The sequence below is a fragment of the Megalobrama amblycephala genome, linkage group LG1 (genome assembly GCF_018812025.1).
Source record: "Megalobrama amblycephala isolate DHTTF-2021 linkage group LG1, ASM1881202v1, whole genome shotgun sequence".
Classification (NCBI taxonomy): Eukaryota; Metazoa; Chordata; class Actinopteri; order Cypriniformes; family Xenocyprididae; genus Megalobrama; species Megalobrama amblycephala.
Window position 1 is genome coordinate 28,191,713 of NC_063044.1, and position 15,030 is coordinate 28,206,742.

Sequence of the window (15,030 nt, forward strand, 5' to 3'; positions counted from 1 at the left end):
AGTTACTCCTTAAGTTTAATTACAGTACAAGACTCTGCCTATGTTATGTTGTGTGCATGTACCATGAGCAACACAAAAATCAAATAAGTGTATCCTGCCTCATATTATGTTATTGTTTGGCTGTGTATCTACTGCTCTGTGCTGTGCTGCAGGCCTTTATTGATGATGGCCAGGGTTTGACTGGCTCCCTGTAGCTCCATGCTCAGCTGACTGCATCTCTCCAGCACCTCCGACAGCTCAGCGATGCTGGCCTCCATGCCCTGACTGTGCTGCTCATAATACTCAAACATCTGCTCCTTCACCTGCTGACACATCTCTCTCACCTGCATGGACACACACCACACATCGTTCACATCGCTATTAAATCAGAATTCACTTAAAGTTTTGAAAAAGGTCTGTCTGCATTTAAAAAAGACAATGTACAGTGTCTGCATTACTGATTTTGCAGTTGCTGCTGAGCCATGTTACACAATCATTTATAAGCAATAACTGACTTTTCATGTATTTATGCAATAAGAACAAAGAAAATGCTCTTAGCCCTCTGAGTAACAACACAGCACAATTTCCACCAATATCTGACTGGAAACACCCATGTAAATCACTTGAAGGGCTAGTTCACCAAAAAAGAAAAATTCTGTCATAAATTTACTCACCCTGAAGTGAGGAAGGAACACAAAGGAAGATCTGAATGTCAGTAATCAAACAGTTGATTTTGTGTTCAGCAGAAAAAAGAAATTCATACAGGTTTGGAACTACTTGAGGGTGAGTAAATGACAACAGAATTTTCATTTTTGGGTGAACTATCTCTTTAAGACACTGGATATTAAGTTCCTTCAAAAGTTTCCTCAAAACATTTGTTAACCATGACCACTCATCAGAGGTTTGAGACCTCTGAAATGTGTTTACAGTTATCAGAAATGAAATTTTCATTTTATGCACATATATGGTAACACTTCAGTATGGGGAACACATATTCACTATTAACTAAAACTTTTGCCTCAATTAACACCTAATTTACTGCTTATTAATAGTAAGGTAGTTAAGTTTAGGTATTAGGAAGGATTAAAGGATGTAGAATAAGGTCATGCAGAATAAGGCAATAATATGTGCTTTATAAGAACTAATAAACAACCAATATACTAGTAATATGCATGCTACTAAGCAACTATTTAATATTCAGAATGAACCCTAAAATAAAGTGTTAAAAAATACACACATAACATAACATAACATAACCACCTTCCTAATATTGTGTTGGTCCCCCTTTTGCTGCTAAAACAGCCCTGACTCATCGAGGCATGGACTCCACTAGACCCCTGAGGGTGTGCTGTGGTATCTGCACCAAGATGTTAGCAGCAGATCCTTTAAGTCCTGTAAGTTGCGAGGTGGAGCCTCCATGGATCAGACTTGTTTGTTCAGCACATTCCACAGATGCTCGATTGGATTGAGATCTGGGGAATGTGGAGGCCAAGTCAACACCTCAAACTCGTTGTTGTGCTCCTCAAACCATTCCTGAACTATTTTTGCTTTGTGGCAGGGCGCATTATCCTGCTGAAAGAGGCCACAGCCACCAGAGAATACCATTTCCATGAAAGGGTGAACTTGGTACAATGCTTAGGTAGGTGGTACGTGTCAATGTAACATCCCAGCAGAACATTACCCAAAGCATCTCACTGCCTCCACCGGCTTGCCTTCTTCCCATAGTTTATCCTGGTGCCATGTGTTCCCCAGGTAAGTGACGGACACGCACCAGGCCATCCACATGATCTAAAAGAAAAAGTGATTCATCAGACCAGGCCAGCTTCTTCCATTGCTCCGTGGTCCAGTTCTGATGCTCATGTGCCCACTACTGTTGGCATTTTCGGTGGTGGACAGGGATCAGCATGGGCACCCTGAATGGTCTGCGTCTATGCAGCCCCAAAACACAACAAACTGCGATGCACTGTGTATTCTGACACCTTTCTATCAGAACCAGCATTAACTTCTTGAGCAATTTGAGCTACAGTAGCTCGTCTGTTGGATCGGACCACACGGGCCAGCCTTCGCTCCTGACGTGCATCAGTGAACCTTGGCCGCCCATGACCCTGTCACCGGTTCACCACTGTTCCTTCCTTGGACCACTTTTGATAGACACTGACCACTGCAGACTGGGAACACCCCACAAGAGCTGCAGTTTTGAGATGCTCTGACAGTCGTCTAGCCATCACAAATTGGCCCTTGCGCTTATGCTTGCCCATTTTTCCTGTTTCTAACACATCAACTTTAAGGACAAAATGTTCACTTGCTGCCTAATATATCCCACCCACTAACAGGTGCCGTGATGAAGAGATAATCAGTGTTATTCACTTCACCTGTCAGTGCTCATAATGTTATGCCTGATTGGTGTATATACCATATAAAATGTGCATAAAATGAAAATGTTGCAGAGAACATTTCATTTCTGATCATCATTATAAACATCCATATTTTATAATATACCTGTATTTATATATTTGGTTAATGGTTAGAGAGTCAGGCTTGTAACCTGAAGGTCACGGGTTCGAGTCTCAATACCAGCAGGAAATATTTATATTATGTTGGTATTACTTTAGCCAACTGCACTTACTACATAAAAAAATACAATATCAGTCAGGATCTAATGTTAGTTTCTTTGCATCTGTTATAGTCTCAGCCTAAGTTGTCATGTCCATGGACCGTGGGATGAAAGTCTGATATACAAGGCACACAAAAAGGGAATCACTTTGGGAGTTTTGAAGTCGTCATCTGATTGGTTGAATTCTACAGCTATCTGGGAGACCTGTGTGTCGTGTTTTTTAACAGTCCGCCTGGAAACAAAGCCATCGTAACGCCAAACCCCCTCATGGAAGAAAAAACCTATCATGTTTGCAACTGTGACAATGATCGCTTACCAGGATCAACTAAGCGCTGTTTTTTTCTTTCAGAGAGTGATGCACCATTGTTTCAGTAAATTTGCACAACGTTCTTGAATGAATTATTTATTAGACGCACACCGGTCTGTTATTGTAGGGACATCGATGTTACGTTTTCACACCCCTAAACATGACGTTGAACAAAAAACGAACTGTGATTAGTTGCTTTACATGTCAGTTAGGTGGCCCTTTGGCCATTGAAAGCTGCGATAGAGTCCAGACCTTCTGCTGTCTGTCTGAAGTTCTGGCTAGTAATGAGTACCTTTTTAATGAGATTTTCCTCAAAGCTGTTCATCACATGTTGGTCCATGGCCCGTCTCTCATTGATTCTCTCAATAAGGTCCTGTGCTTTCTTTCCAATCTCATCTATCCGTTCATTTGTGGGAGATAAAACGGCAACATCTTCCAGAGTACTGCTGCCTGGTAAACTCCTAGTTGAGGCATTTGAAATACCAATACCCGAGTCCTCACTGTCACAGGGTGACAAATAGGTAAAATTACTGTACATTTAATCAACAATAGTATGAGTATTTTAAAAGAATATGTTTTCTATTACTGGCTCACCTTTGCTGCTCAGAGCTGTCATTCAGGGTAACAAATGACAAAGTTTCACCTGTTGAGTTAAGACCATCATCTGGCATCTGCACAGAAAATATTCACTTCAGCATTTAATACTAGAATATTATCAGACTTTTGACCACATATGTCAGATGTACCTTTGGTGATGCATGGTAATGACTTGATTTGGGTGTTGACTGCAATGTCATTGAGCCTGAATTTCCAAAGAAACGCTGAGCCATGACCTGAAAACATAAAATATTACACATATGTACACAATAACATAAGAAATACATGAATTCACGTTATCATGATAATTAACCTGCGTCCTCATACAAACACGTAACGTTAGGCTGATATCGTACCATAGTGCGGTGATTTTACCAAATTATATATTTTTAATACGAACTACACGGTATTGTACTCCAAAAACGTCAAAGTATAACATGATTCTTCTATTGTGCATGTAATTCATATGGTACGTAAATAATCATTAATTTCACCACTAAAAATGAGGTCAAACTTACAGTTTTCGCGTTCATATTAGCATGTAAAATTCACATATTGTAACTAGCTCGTTGCTTAGCACATCTGAATGACTTAAACTTACACAATTTAATGTGTCACCGTCGAATAATGTGTCTCTGGAGTTTTTTTTTAACTGTCAAAGTAACAAAGTAACAAATGAGAGGTAATTTTGTTCGTTTTATCGGAGTTGTTTACAAATCCAAAACGCGCAATCATGCACGTGACCTGCACGCGCCGTGTGATTCTATGGGAAAACGACACTTTTTTTAACACACAAAAAAAATCTTAATTATTTTTTAAAATTAATTTTATCAATATATAATAGCGCTATATATATATATATATATATATATATATATATATATATATATATATATATATATATATATATATATATATATATATATATATATATATATATATATATATTAGCGCTATTTCACAATATTGATAAAATTAATTTTATCAATATTGTTTTTACAGATAAATAAATACATTTCATTTATTTATTTATCTATTCAAATATTGCTATTTACGTTTTATTTATTTATTTATTTTGGTTTTAATTATAGTTTTTATTTATTTATAATGTTAATGATTTTTGTCATTCAGCTTAAACTAATTTTATTTCCAATGTCAACTATTTTTATTTATTTTTTATTTAATAGAAATATATTTAACATTTTTAGTTTTAGTTAACTATAATAATAATGACTACCATGGTACATGATATAGGCTATATATCCAAAAATACATGATGATCTATATATATATATATATATATATATATATATATATATATATATATATACACACACATTTGCACATTTGTATATTTGTAGCAATAGCCGACAATACATTGCATGGGTCAAAATTATCAATTTTTCTTTTATGCCAAAAACCATTAGGATATTAAGTAAAGATCATGTTCCATGAAGATATTTTGTAAATTTCCTACTGTAAATGGATATGCTATGCATTGCTAAGGACTTAATCTGGACAACTTTAAAGGCGATTTTCTCAATATTTTAGATTTTTTTTGCACCCTCAGATTACAGATTTTCAAATAGTTGTATCTCGGCCAAATATGTGTATATATATATATATATATATATATATATATATATATATATATATATATATATGTGTGTGTGTGTGTGTGTGTATATATATATGTCCAGTAAACCATGGAATTTTTGTGTTATGTGATCAAGCAAGTTCCCTCAAACTTTACATCAGTTTTCAATCGAACAACAATGAGTTTTATAGGGAGACCTAACCTCATAATTTGCACTAGTGTCTCAGGTCAGCATCTGAGGAGCAACCATTAATCCGTAAATGGAGATACATTCAGGTCGGCCTCACTGGCTCAGAACATAATGGACTGTAATAATGAGATGAACGAGTGTCAGAGGACACAGATAATCCCTGCTGCTGCTGAGCCAGCTGGGACAACCAGCAGCAAAGGATCAACATTTGCACAATGATTTATATATATAAAAAAGCCTATTGTTCAACTTTCATAAAGCTGAATTTGCTAATGCATTGCTAATGCATTAGTTAACATGAACTAAGTATGAGCAATATATTCTTACAGCATTAACTTTTGTTAATGTAGTTAATTAAAATACAGTTGTTCTGAATATTCTAATTAAAGGCTAAAAGTTTAAGTTTAAAAGTAAAGCTAATACTAAAAATGCCACACTCTATTTAAACCCAATGGTTGGGTTTGTTCATGTTTGACCCAAACATGGGTTGAAACAACCCAGCATTTTTTAGAGTACCTATCCCCCCTGTTGTATTTGGTTGTTTTTGAGATATTAAATGACCCCTGGATCTGTAACAACTGCAGAATCACATAATGCAGAATATTTCCAGAACACTGACATGCAGGGACACACAAAAAATAAATAAATAAATAAATAAAAAACAATTGGTGGACAAATGTTCAAAGTCAAACCAGGTGCCAGGTTAATTTAAAAGCTCTTCCAAAAATAGAAAGCAGTGAGGGATACAGAGAAGAGAACAGGATGTCGTGAAAGCATGATGTCAATTTACTGATGTTTAGAGAGACAGTATATCTGATATAAACCCATGTGCTGACACATTATTGCAGAAAGATCATATTCATCAGTGTTTTGCACAAAATATCATGACTGCTGCAGCTTCTGTTCACAATTTCCTATATACACTAATGTTCAAAAGTTTTAGAGCGGTAAGTTTTTTTTTTTTTTTTTTTTTTTTTTAGAAACAAAAACAGTAATATTGTGAAATATTATTACAATTTAAAATGTCTGTTTTCTATTTGAACATATATTAAAATGTAATTCATTCCTGTGTTCAAAGCTGAATTTTCAGCATCATTACTCCAGTCTTCAGTGTCACATGATCCTTTATAAACATTCTAATATGATGATTTGATGCTCAAGAAACATTTATGATTGTAATCAATGTTGAAATATTTTTTTCAGGATTATTTGATGAATAAAAAGTTTAAAAGAACAGCATTTATCTGAAATATAAATCTTTTGTAACATTATAAATGTCTTTACTGTCACTTTTGATTGATTTAATGCATCCTTGCTGAATAAAAATCTAAAAAAAATAAAATTGGAAAGAAATTAAAGAATTTAATACTTTTATTCAGCAAGGATGCATTAAATTGATTCTATTTCAAATGCTGTTCTCTTGAACTCCGTTCATTAAGAAATCATAAAATTTTTTGGAATAATAATCATAAATGTTTCTTGAGCATTAAATCATCATAGAGTGATTTCTGAAGGATCATGTGACACTGAAGACTGGAGTAACGATGCTGAAAATTCAGCTTTGATCACAGGAATAAATTACATTTTAACATATATTCAAACATTTCTGAAATTCCTTCTCTCGGTTCCTCGGTCCCGCTTAAAGACTAAGGGTGACCGAGCTTTTGCAGTCACGGCTCCTAGGTTGTGGAATGCGCTTCCAGTTGGCGTGAGATCTTCCCCTACGTTGGACACTTTTAAATCTAGCCTAAAGAGGGGGTTTTGAGTGGTTTATGGCCTATATTGCATGCTTTATATTTTATCTTTTGAATTAGTTTTATTATCTTTTATCTTCTGTAAAATTGCACAGCACTTTGGTACAACAACACACATTGTTTTTAAATGTGCTTTATAAATAAACGTGAACTTGAACTTGAAATAGAAAACAGTTATTTTAAATTGTAATAATATTTCACAATATTATTGTTTTTGCTGTATTTTGTATCACATAATTGCAGCCTTGAGTCACTGTAAAAGAGTGTTTGTTTCACTCAAATAAAAATGAAAGTTCATTGTACTTAATAGAATAAAGTTGCGTGAACTCAAAATTGATTGTAGTAAGCTGAACTTAATATGATTGAGTTGCGGAAGATTTCTAATTCCCAGCATGCTTTGTGTCAGACTGTATAAGGAAAATAAATGTTGAAATTAAGTGTTATTTTGTGTGTTTTTGGACAAGATTAACAGGGAGACATAAGTTAGTGTTTAATGTTGTGTTATGATGGGATTTAAGGGGTCTGTTATGTTAGTTTTGTAGTGGTGAAGAGTAGGGCCTGTGGTTAGGTTGAGGATGGGCTACAAAACTTTTAAACAATATACTGTATGTTGTTTGATTATATACAAGCAAGTATATAATGACAGTCTCTTTGATAGTTACAATTAAAAAATCATACCGATCTAAAACTTTTGAATGGTACTGTATATGGGAGCCTACAGGAAGTTCAAAAATAAACCTATAAACAAAGTAAAATGTCTCAAAAAGAACCGCACACATCAATCATCATATACAATAAGTCTAATGTATGCACGCAATACCATATTGTTCTATGAGATGAGGGCCGTATCATATTATTGGCTCTGGCTTCTGAAGAATTTCCTGATATTGCATTTGTCCCTCAAAGTCTGACATGCAACACAGCATCCCCTCTTTACTGTTTAAATCTTTGTATATTCACCACAATGTTTTTCATGATAGCAGTGGCTCTCTCTTTGTTCACCTCTTATGAGCACAATTATTCTTATGATTCATATTGCAGGGGTCAAGCTAGAGAGCGAGATTCGTTGAGACTAGGACACACTGTTCCTGGTCCCCACTGACCCCTGCGTGTGATGATCTCTGTGATAGTGACCCTTTGCCTGTAGGTCTGAGGGGAATCCATCAGGCAAATACACTGAGCAGATAAAGACTTTTGTGTAGTCCAACAGAACAACTAACTCCTGTGGGCTCATAGTCCGCTGTCAAGCCGTGCTGATTTTGAAGAGGGCCATTATGAAATCAACAAATCCTGCTCAAGCTCAAACGGTTATGTAAGAGGAACTCTGCTTAGCTGTGGCTTAAAATTAATTTGACAATATCCTGAGAGATCTTTCAACTTAAAAAAAAAAAAATCCAATTCCCCCTAATTCTAAATGTAGTCTAAAAGTGTTGTTTTATTACCTCATCCATTAGAGTTCATGATACTAAAGATTTCATTTGATGTTCAGCATTAAAGCAGTGCTTTCATGGCTCTTAATTATGCATGACAAACAAAAAAGAAAGTATCATCGTTAAATATATCTTTACCTGTCCAGCTGTTTGTTTGCTGTTTTTGTTTTTACAACCCATGAGTTTATTGTGTGTCACAGTCATAAGTTTAATTAAGGGATAGTTTACCCAAAAATTACAATTCTGTCATCATTTAACCCTCAAGTTGTTCCAAACCTGAATTTCTTTCTTCTGCTGAACACAAAGGAAGATATTTTGAAGAATGTTGGTAACCAAACAGTTGACTTTTCCATCAGTGGGGTTCATCAACTGTTTGGTTACCCATATTCTTCGAAATATCTTCCTTTGTGTTCAGCAGAAGAAAGAAATTCATACAGGTTTACACTTGAAGGTGTAAATGATGACAGAATTTTCATTTTTGGGTGAACTGTCCCTTTAAGTGAATGAAAAAAGTCTATTTTGTTGTAAGTTTTCAGCTTATGTAAAGAAAATTTACATCAAATTGCATTATTTTTTATCCACACAAGAGCAACAGTATACCAAGTGGTGTCTATACTCACTTTACATTGATATATGACATATATTAATGTTGCTAGGATGTTTAATGTAATGCTTAATTGTTGTTGCATTACTAAATTGTTGCTTAATCTTTATAATGATATTCTGATGCTCAGATAACCTCTTTCAATGTTTTTTGCCCATTTATTGTCTGGCCATGTTGACAAAAAAACAAAAGTTAAATCACTTACATTACATAGCCTACACTACAAATGCTGTGTTAAAACAACCCAAGATGGGTTAAATATGGACAAACCCACCGATTGGGTTGTTTTGACCCAGCGGTTGGGTTAAATGTTTGCCCAATGTGCTGGGCAGTTTTATTTAACTCAACTATTGTTTAAAAATGACTATATGGCTGGCTTAAAATGAACCTAAAATAGGTTGGAAATTAAAAATCAGACAATAATTACTAGAGGCAACAGTAATAATCAAAAGGTGTCCATTTATTAATAAGCAATTTAATAAATGTTTATTATTTAATTATTATTTATTATTAAAAAAAAATAATTTTGGAAAGAAATTAAACAATTTAATATGTTTATTCAGCAAGGATGCATTAAATTTATCAAAAGTGACAGTGAAGAAATGTATAATATTACAAAAGATTTCTATTTAAAATAAATGCTGTTCTTTTTCAGTCCGTTCATTAAAAAAATCATACATTTTTTTTAATAATAATCAGAAATGTTTCTTGAGCATCAAATCATCATATCAGAATATTTATTAAACTTATTAATAAATGTTCATTTAATTAACATTAATAAATGTCATTTTCCAAACTGATTTGGGTTCATTTTAAGCAAGCAGTACAGCAATTTTTAAACAATAGTTGAGTTAAATAAAACTGCCCAGCACATTGGTCAATATTTAACCCAACCGCTGGGTTAAAACAATCCAATCGCCAGGTCTGTCCATTTTCAAACCAAATTGGGTTGTTTTTAACCCAGGATTTTTTAGAGTGTAACAACATGTGCAATAAAAAAATATAGGAACAAACTTGCTGTCAATAATAATAATAAAAAAGTGTGTAAATATTCTATTATCCATAGGCTACAGAATGGTTTACTACTGTATATCGACAGTACCAAACAAAAATAATACCATTCAAGGGTGCGAACTTTCCATTTTTCATTGCCAGTTTATATTTATAAAAAGTTGGCTGTGCGTTACTGTAGTCTACTGGGTCTTTACTACCAGTAACGACGAGAATTTTCTCTAAAACATATCTTTAGTATGTCAGAGTTTGTGTAATATAACTGCGCCAAAAGAGAACAAGAGTCGCGTGAAGTGGTAACCATAGCAACAGACACGGCTCGCTCGAGCGCTTTCAGTTATCATAAACAAAGCAGCGTACTACCACTATTTATCACTTTTTATTGATTTTCATAACCTAAATAACAAATACTTGAATGTTTTCCTTTAAAATAAACTTTTCAGGGTCGCCAAAAACAATTTGGGTTATTTAGATTATTTGGTTGCTGTTTTTTGGAACAATATGCTTTGTGAAAAGCGCTGTATAAATCATTTAAAATGGATTATAAATGGCTCTCTGTCTACAATATGTCGGACAAACAAAGCCAAGATTAGTCTGATAAACTGGACTTAACGTGTGTCATTGGGAAAACAGATCTTTTCAGAGGGATCACCATGTTCGCGGAATCCCCAACTTAATTAAGCGAATTAAAGGACTTGGGATGTGAATAGTGGAGGCATTATCAACTTCTTGGAGGCGGGATGAAAGGATTTTATCTACCTCTATCCAATGATCCAAACCGGGCGGAAAGTGGGCGGTCTTGGAAATGTTCTCCGGGCTGATAGATAACGTTGGCGTCAAGCGAGAGTCGCGCGGAGCCTTTAGCACCACGGACAGCGCTCAGTCGCGCATGCGCACTACGACCATCTGAATCTTACTTGGGACTTGTCTGTTTAGGCTGTGATACCCTCAGAAACGAAGATGCAAACGCAACAAAGAATATAGGAAACCTCAAACTAAATGAGCCTTGAAATAAAAGAAACTCAACTTCAACAATGAAGGTGAGGATAGGCTACCTTTAATATTAAATTATAGTGACCAAAACTGTTTTGGAGACTGAAGTTTTTTAACATATAAATTATAGTATGCATTCTCTTCCCAAAAACTTAACTATCAAAATTATATCGCTTTTCCAGATTATTATAAAGCGAAAAGCTTTTTATCAGAAATCAAAGCAACATTCATTGGCGGCAAATTCGTGAAAAGAAACTACATTTGGAGGGATTATTTGTCGAAAGAAAGGCTAGTAATGAATTCTCTCAACGTAACAAGTTTCAACTCAACGGATAAGACTGGGCATGCTTTTCAATACTCCTTTGCAAACGAGGACCCGATGTTCAAAGACTACAAACCAGTGCACCGGGACCTTATTCCCTTACCAAAGGGGGTTTTGTACCTGTTAATGGCCGCGCTGGTGATTGTTGCAGTCGCCTATGCCATAGTGGGACATCTAATCAAAGACCTCGCAAATGATGTAGTAGGTAAGGCATGACTTATGACCCTGTGGTTAACCTGTCATCTGTTAAAACCTTAACCCTAAACCCTAACCCTTTAGCACAATAAGTCTTAATGATTCAGGCTGTCAACACAAAAGTCATAGCAATGCCATTGTGAAAGTCTTAATCTCAAGTTACTCCAATAACACTGTCTTTTCTGTTACTGTATATTATTCGAACTAGATCAATGCAATGTATACCTTGTAAGAGTCCTCAAAGTGTAAAATGTAATGAAAAAAAAACATTTTAACCTTAAAATGCAAGAACTGAATACAAACATGGGGCATGAGTATAAAGTACTATATATTATATTATACAGTGCATTAAATAATGTTAACAGATACAACATTGATTGTAAATTAACTTGAATTAACAGTGAACTAAGTTCTTTTAAACTAATGCGTTAACTAATGTTTACCAAATAATTGTTCTCGTCACTTTCATATCCTTGTCTCTCATGTTAGATTGTGTGCTTGGCCCTAACGAAGATGATGCAGAAAAAGATGACATATCGAACATCAGACCCACCCGTCTTCCCCCGGCTCTGTCTCTCTCCCATGGCAACGCCTTCCACGTGTGGGACCAGGATGATGTGGTGATCCCCTTACCGTCGGACGACAGCCCCCAGATGAGCCCTCTGCTGTTGTCCGCTATCCCCTACATCCCCTCGTTCTTCCCCACATCCAGCTCCAACAACAGCATATCACTGCCCAACAGTCCCGGGCCGACGTCTACTATCCCACGGGACGCCTGAGACGGAAGGTAAGAAGGTGAAAAATGGCTGCTTTGTATGATTTTTTGAGAGACCAAAGAAAACAGGAACATTGAAGGACACCAAAAAATACTTTTATTGCAAATCTGGTATATGACTTTTCAAAACCGACATGATATTGTGAATCCGATAACATTTACATTTCATTTTCGCTTTCATCCAAAGCGACTTCCAGTGCATTCAAACTACACGTTTTACCAGTCTGTGCTTTCCCTGGGAACCAAACCCATAACCTTGGCATCGCTAGAAACTTGTTTGAGCTCCAGGATCACCTTCATCGGAAGCCTCGTTCATTTTATTTTCCAAAGTTTTTGGACTCCGAAAGGTCATTGGAAATGCAAAGGGATGGATTGTTTGAGTTATATTACTTCTTCCTGTTGTGTAAGATGATTTACGGAAGCTCTGTTGAACATCATTACAACTCATCCCAGAAAGAAGGATTATTTAAAAAAAAAAAAAAAAGCACCAGGACTTGAGCTCAGAATGACTAAGCATTATATTCTCAGTTGGTATAATGACATAACAACTCAAGTCTAGACTTTTCATGCCAGCTCAAATAAACCCAAATTTCCCCCTCAGTGGCGAACGGTCTCAAAGGAGCGTCTCTTTACGGGATACAGTCTCTTGGAAATCAGAGATGAGTGCGGCGAAGGATAAAAAGGGAACATTATTTGGACGGAGGCCCAAAGCAACACCAAATGCCCTTGAAAGGGTCGATAAGCTTGGTGGATGATTGAGAATCTTTGATTCTTCTGAATGTGAACAGTGGATCTAGTGTCTGTCAAGCTGACTTTGAATCATTGGATTCACCATTTTATAGATGCACTAGAATCTTTGAATGTTTTTTTTGTTTTGAATTTTGAAAACCACATGGGGTTGTTCACACAGGACACATTCTTTTCACATTCATTGTTTCTGTGCTTTCTTAAATACTTCATGTTTTTTTGTTCCATCTCGCTGTTTTTTCAGCACCTCACGTCATGAGCATCCTGTTTTTGGGGTCAAGTTAGTAGAAACTAATAAAAATGGACTATTTAATACATGTTCCACATCTAATTGTGTCACTAATCACATCATGTTATTCCACAGCAAATAATAATGTTTGACTTTTTCACCAAAATGTAAAAACCTTTTCTCTTTTAGAACTTTCCTATTCTGCTAATATCTACATTTATGTATTCGGCAGCACTTTTATCCAAAGCAACTTACATTGCTGTAGAGGAACGCATTTTTTTAGTAGTTCTTGCATTCCCTGGGAATCGAACCCATGACCATGTTGTTGCTAGCACAATACTCTACTGTGTGAGCTATAAGAATGCATCATTAATGTATAATGTTAACTTATAATAGTCAGTTATGCATTAGCCAACTTGCATTATGGTACAGATATTCTCACCAAATATCCCATTTCACTTGTACAGTATGTCACAAAATGGGTTGCGAATGCCATCTCATGTTCAGTTTGGCCCATTCTGTAGTGTTCCGAACATAAGTACGTGGCGTGTGAACACCCCCATACGCTTACAATGCCATTTTTGCTGAAGTGTACATTTTATTTTTGCAAGCCTTTTACAGTCAAGGTTGGTTGGCAAGAAATGAACCGATACTGTTATGGATGGTTACAAATGCTGTAAATAAAGAACTGTGCTAACCCTCAAGGTGTTCTTGGAAAAGTGATTTCCATAACAATGTATAAATATTTCATTGTATAGTGTCAACATAAATAATAGCGAAAATGAAAAATGAAAATACTGCCGTCTGATGTTTAACTGCTGTTAAGATCAGGTAGTAAATGGAGCAGCGGCTAACGTAGGGCTGTTCTCAGACAGGTTATTTCCAAACGATATGGGATTAGCTTGACCCGGGCACTTAAGATGTTACGACATTTAAGCAAGTAAACAAGATGTAATCCTTCACTGTCACAGAGGATTCCCTCAGCCTTTCCTCCCCCAAGGGGCAGTCAGCAGGCCAACAGATTTATGATTCACTGCCGACTGCCCTCTCAAATCAGGATTGTGTTGTCAAATCATCAAAATTGTTTTTCAGTGGTAAAAGTGTTATGCACAAACTGCTTCGATCCCAGATTCAAAGCTTCATCCAGTCTTAACAACCAACTCATCCTCTCAACATGTTCTTTTACATAATATTATGTGTGCCAACTAACTACACAAGATGCTGGGAAATGAAGAGATTACAGAAGCCATGTTTCCATGCTGTAAGCAGTCTGTCGAATGCTAATACAAAGCCTGCAAATCAAATCCTAAAGAACACCCTTCCACAGAAACATTAAGCTGCACATCTGTTTTCAACATTGATAATAATAAATGTTTCTTGAGCATCAAATCATCATGTCAGAATGGTTTCTGAAGGATCATGTGACACTGAAGACTGGAGTAATGATGCTGAAAATACAGCTTTGATCACAGGAAGAAATTACATTTTAATATATGTTCAAGTAGAAAACACCTATTTTAATTTGTAATAATATTATATTAATAATAGATTACTGTTTCACTGTATTTTTTGATTAAATAAAAGCAGCCTTTTTCAAAAATTTCATTCCAAACTTTTGAACAATCATGTGCGTTTATGTCATTTTTCATAGTCGTAGATGCAGAGACATGAAAAGATTAAGGAAGC

General features: G+C 35.6%; 1 protein-coding gene across 2 annotated transcripts; it reads right to left on the reverse strand.

The window, feature by feature from the left end:
* Positions 1-71: 71 nt before the first annotated feature.
* Positions 72-10,978, reverse strand: syce2 (synaptonemal complex central element protein 2). Of its 2 annotated transcripts, none has more exons than XM_048187484.1 (5): positions 10,843-10,978; positions 3,647-3,733; positions 3,495-3,571; positions 3,193-3,400; positions 72-323 (listed from the first exon to the last, which is right to left on the reverse strand). In XM_048187484.1, the coding sequence occupies exons 2-5, from the start codon at positions 3,728-3,730 to the stop codon at positions 129-131; spliced, it is 564 nt and encodes a 187-aa protein (XP_048043441.1). In that variant the 5' UTR covers positions 3,731-3,733; positions 10,843-10,978; the 3' UTR covers positions 72-128. The 2 variants fall into 2 exon arrangements, with proteins under 2 accessions (XP_048043441.1, XP_048043447.1); XM_048187490.1 differs by lacking the exon at positions 10,843-10,978 and adding an exon at positions 4,099-4,255.
* Positions 10,979-15,030: the final 4,052 nt, after the last annotated feature.

What these genes read in the sequence shown, in the direction of transcription:
- syce2 (XM_048187484.1), bottom strand. Translation starts at nt 3,730, where the DNA reads ATGGCTCAGCGTTTCTTTGGAAATTCAGGCTCAATGACATTGCAGTCA. An exon ending in GACAGCTCTGAGCAGCAAAG is followed by an intron (nt 3,401 to 3,494) that starts GTGAGCCAGTAA and finishes ACCCTGTGACAG; the next exon opens with TGAGGACTCGGGTATTGGTA. An exon ending in AGGAAAATCTCATTAAAAAG is followed by an intron (nt 324 to 3,192) that starts GTACTCATTACT and finishes GTGTCCATGCAG; the next exon opens with GTGAGAGAGATGTGTCAGCA.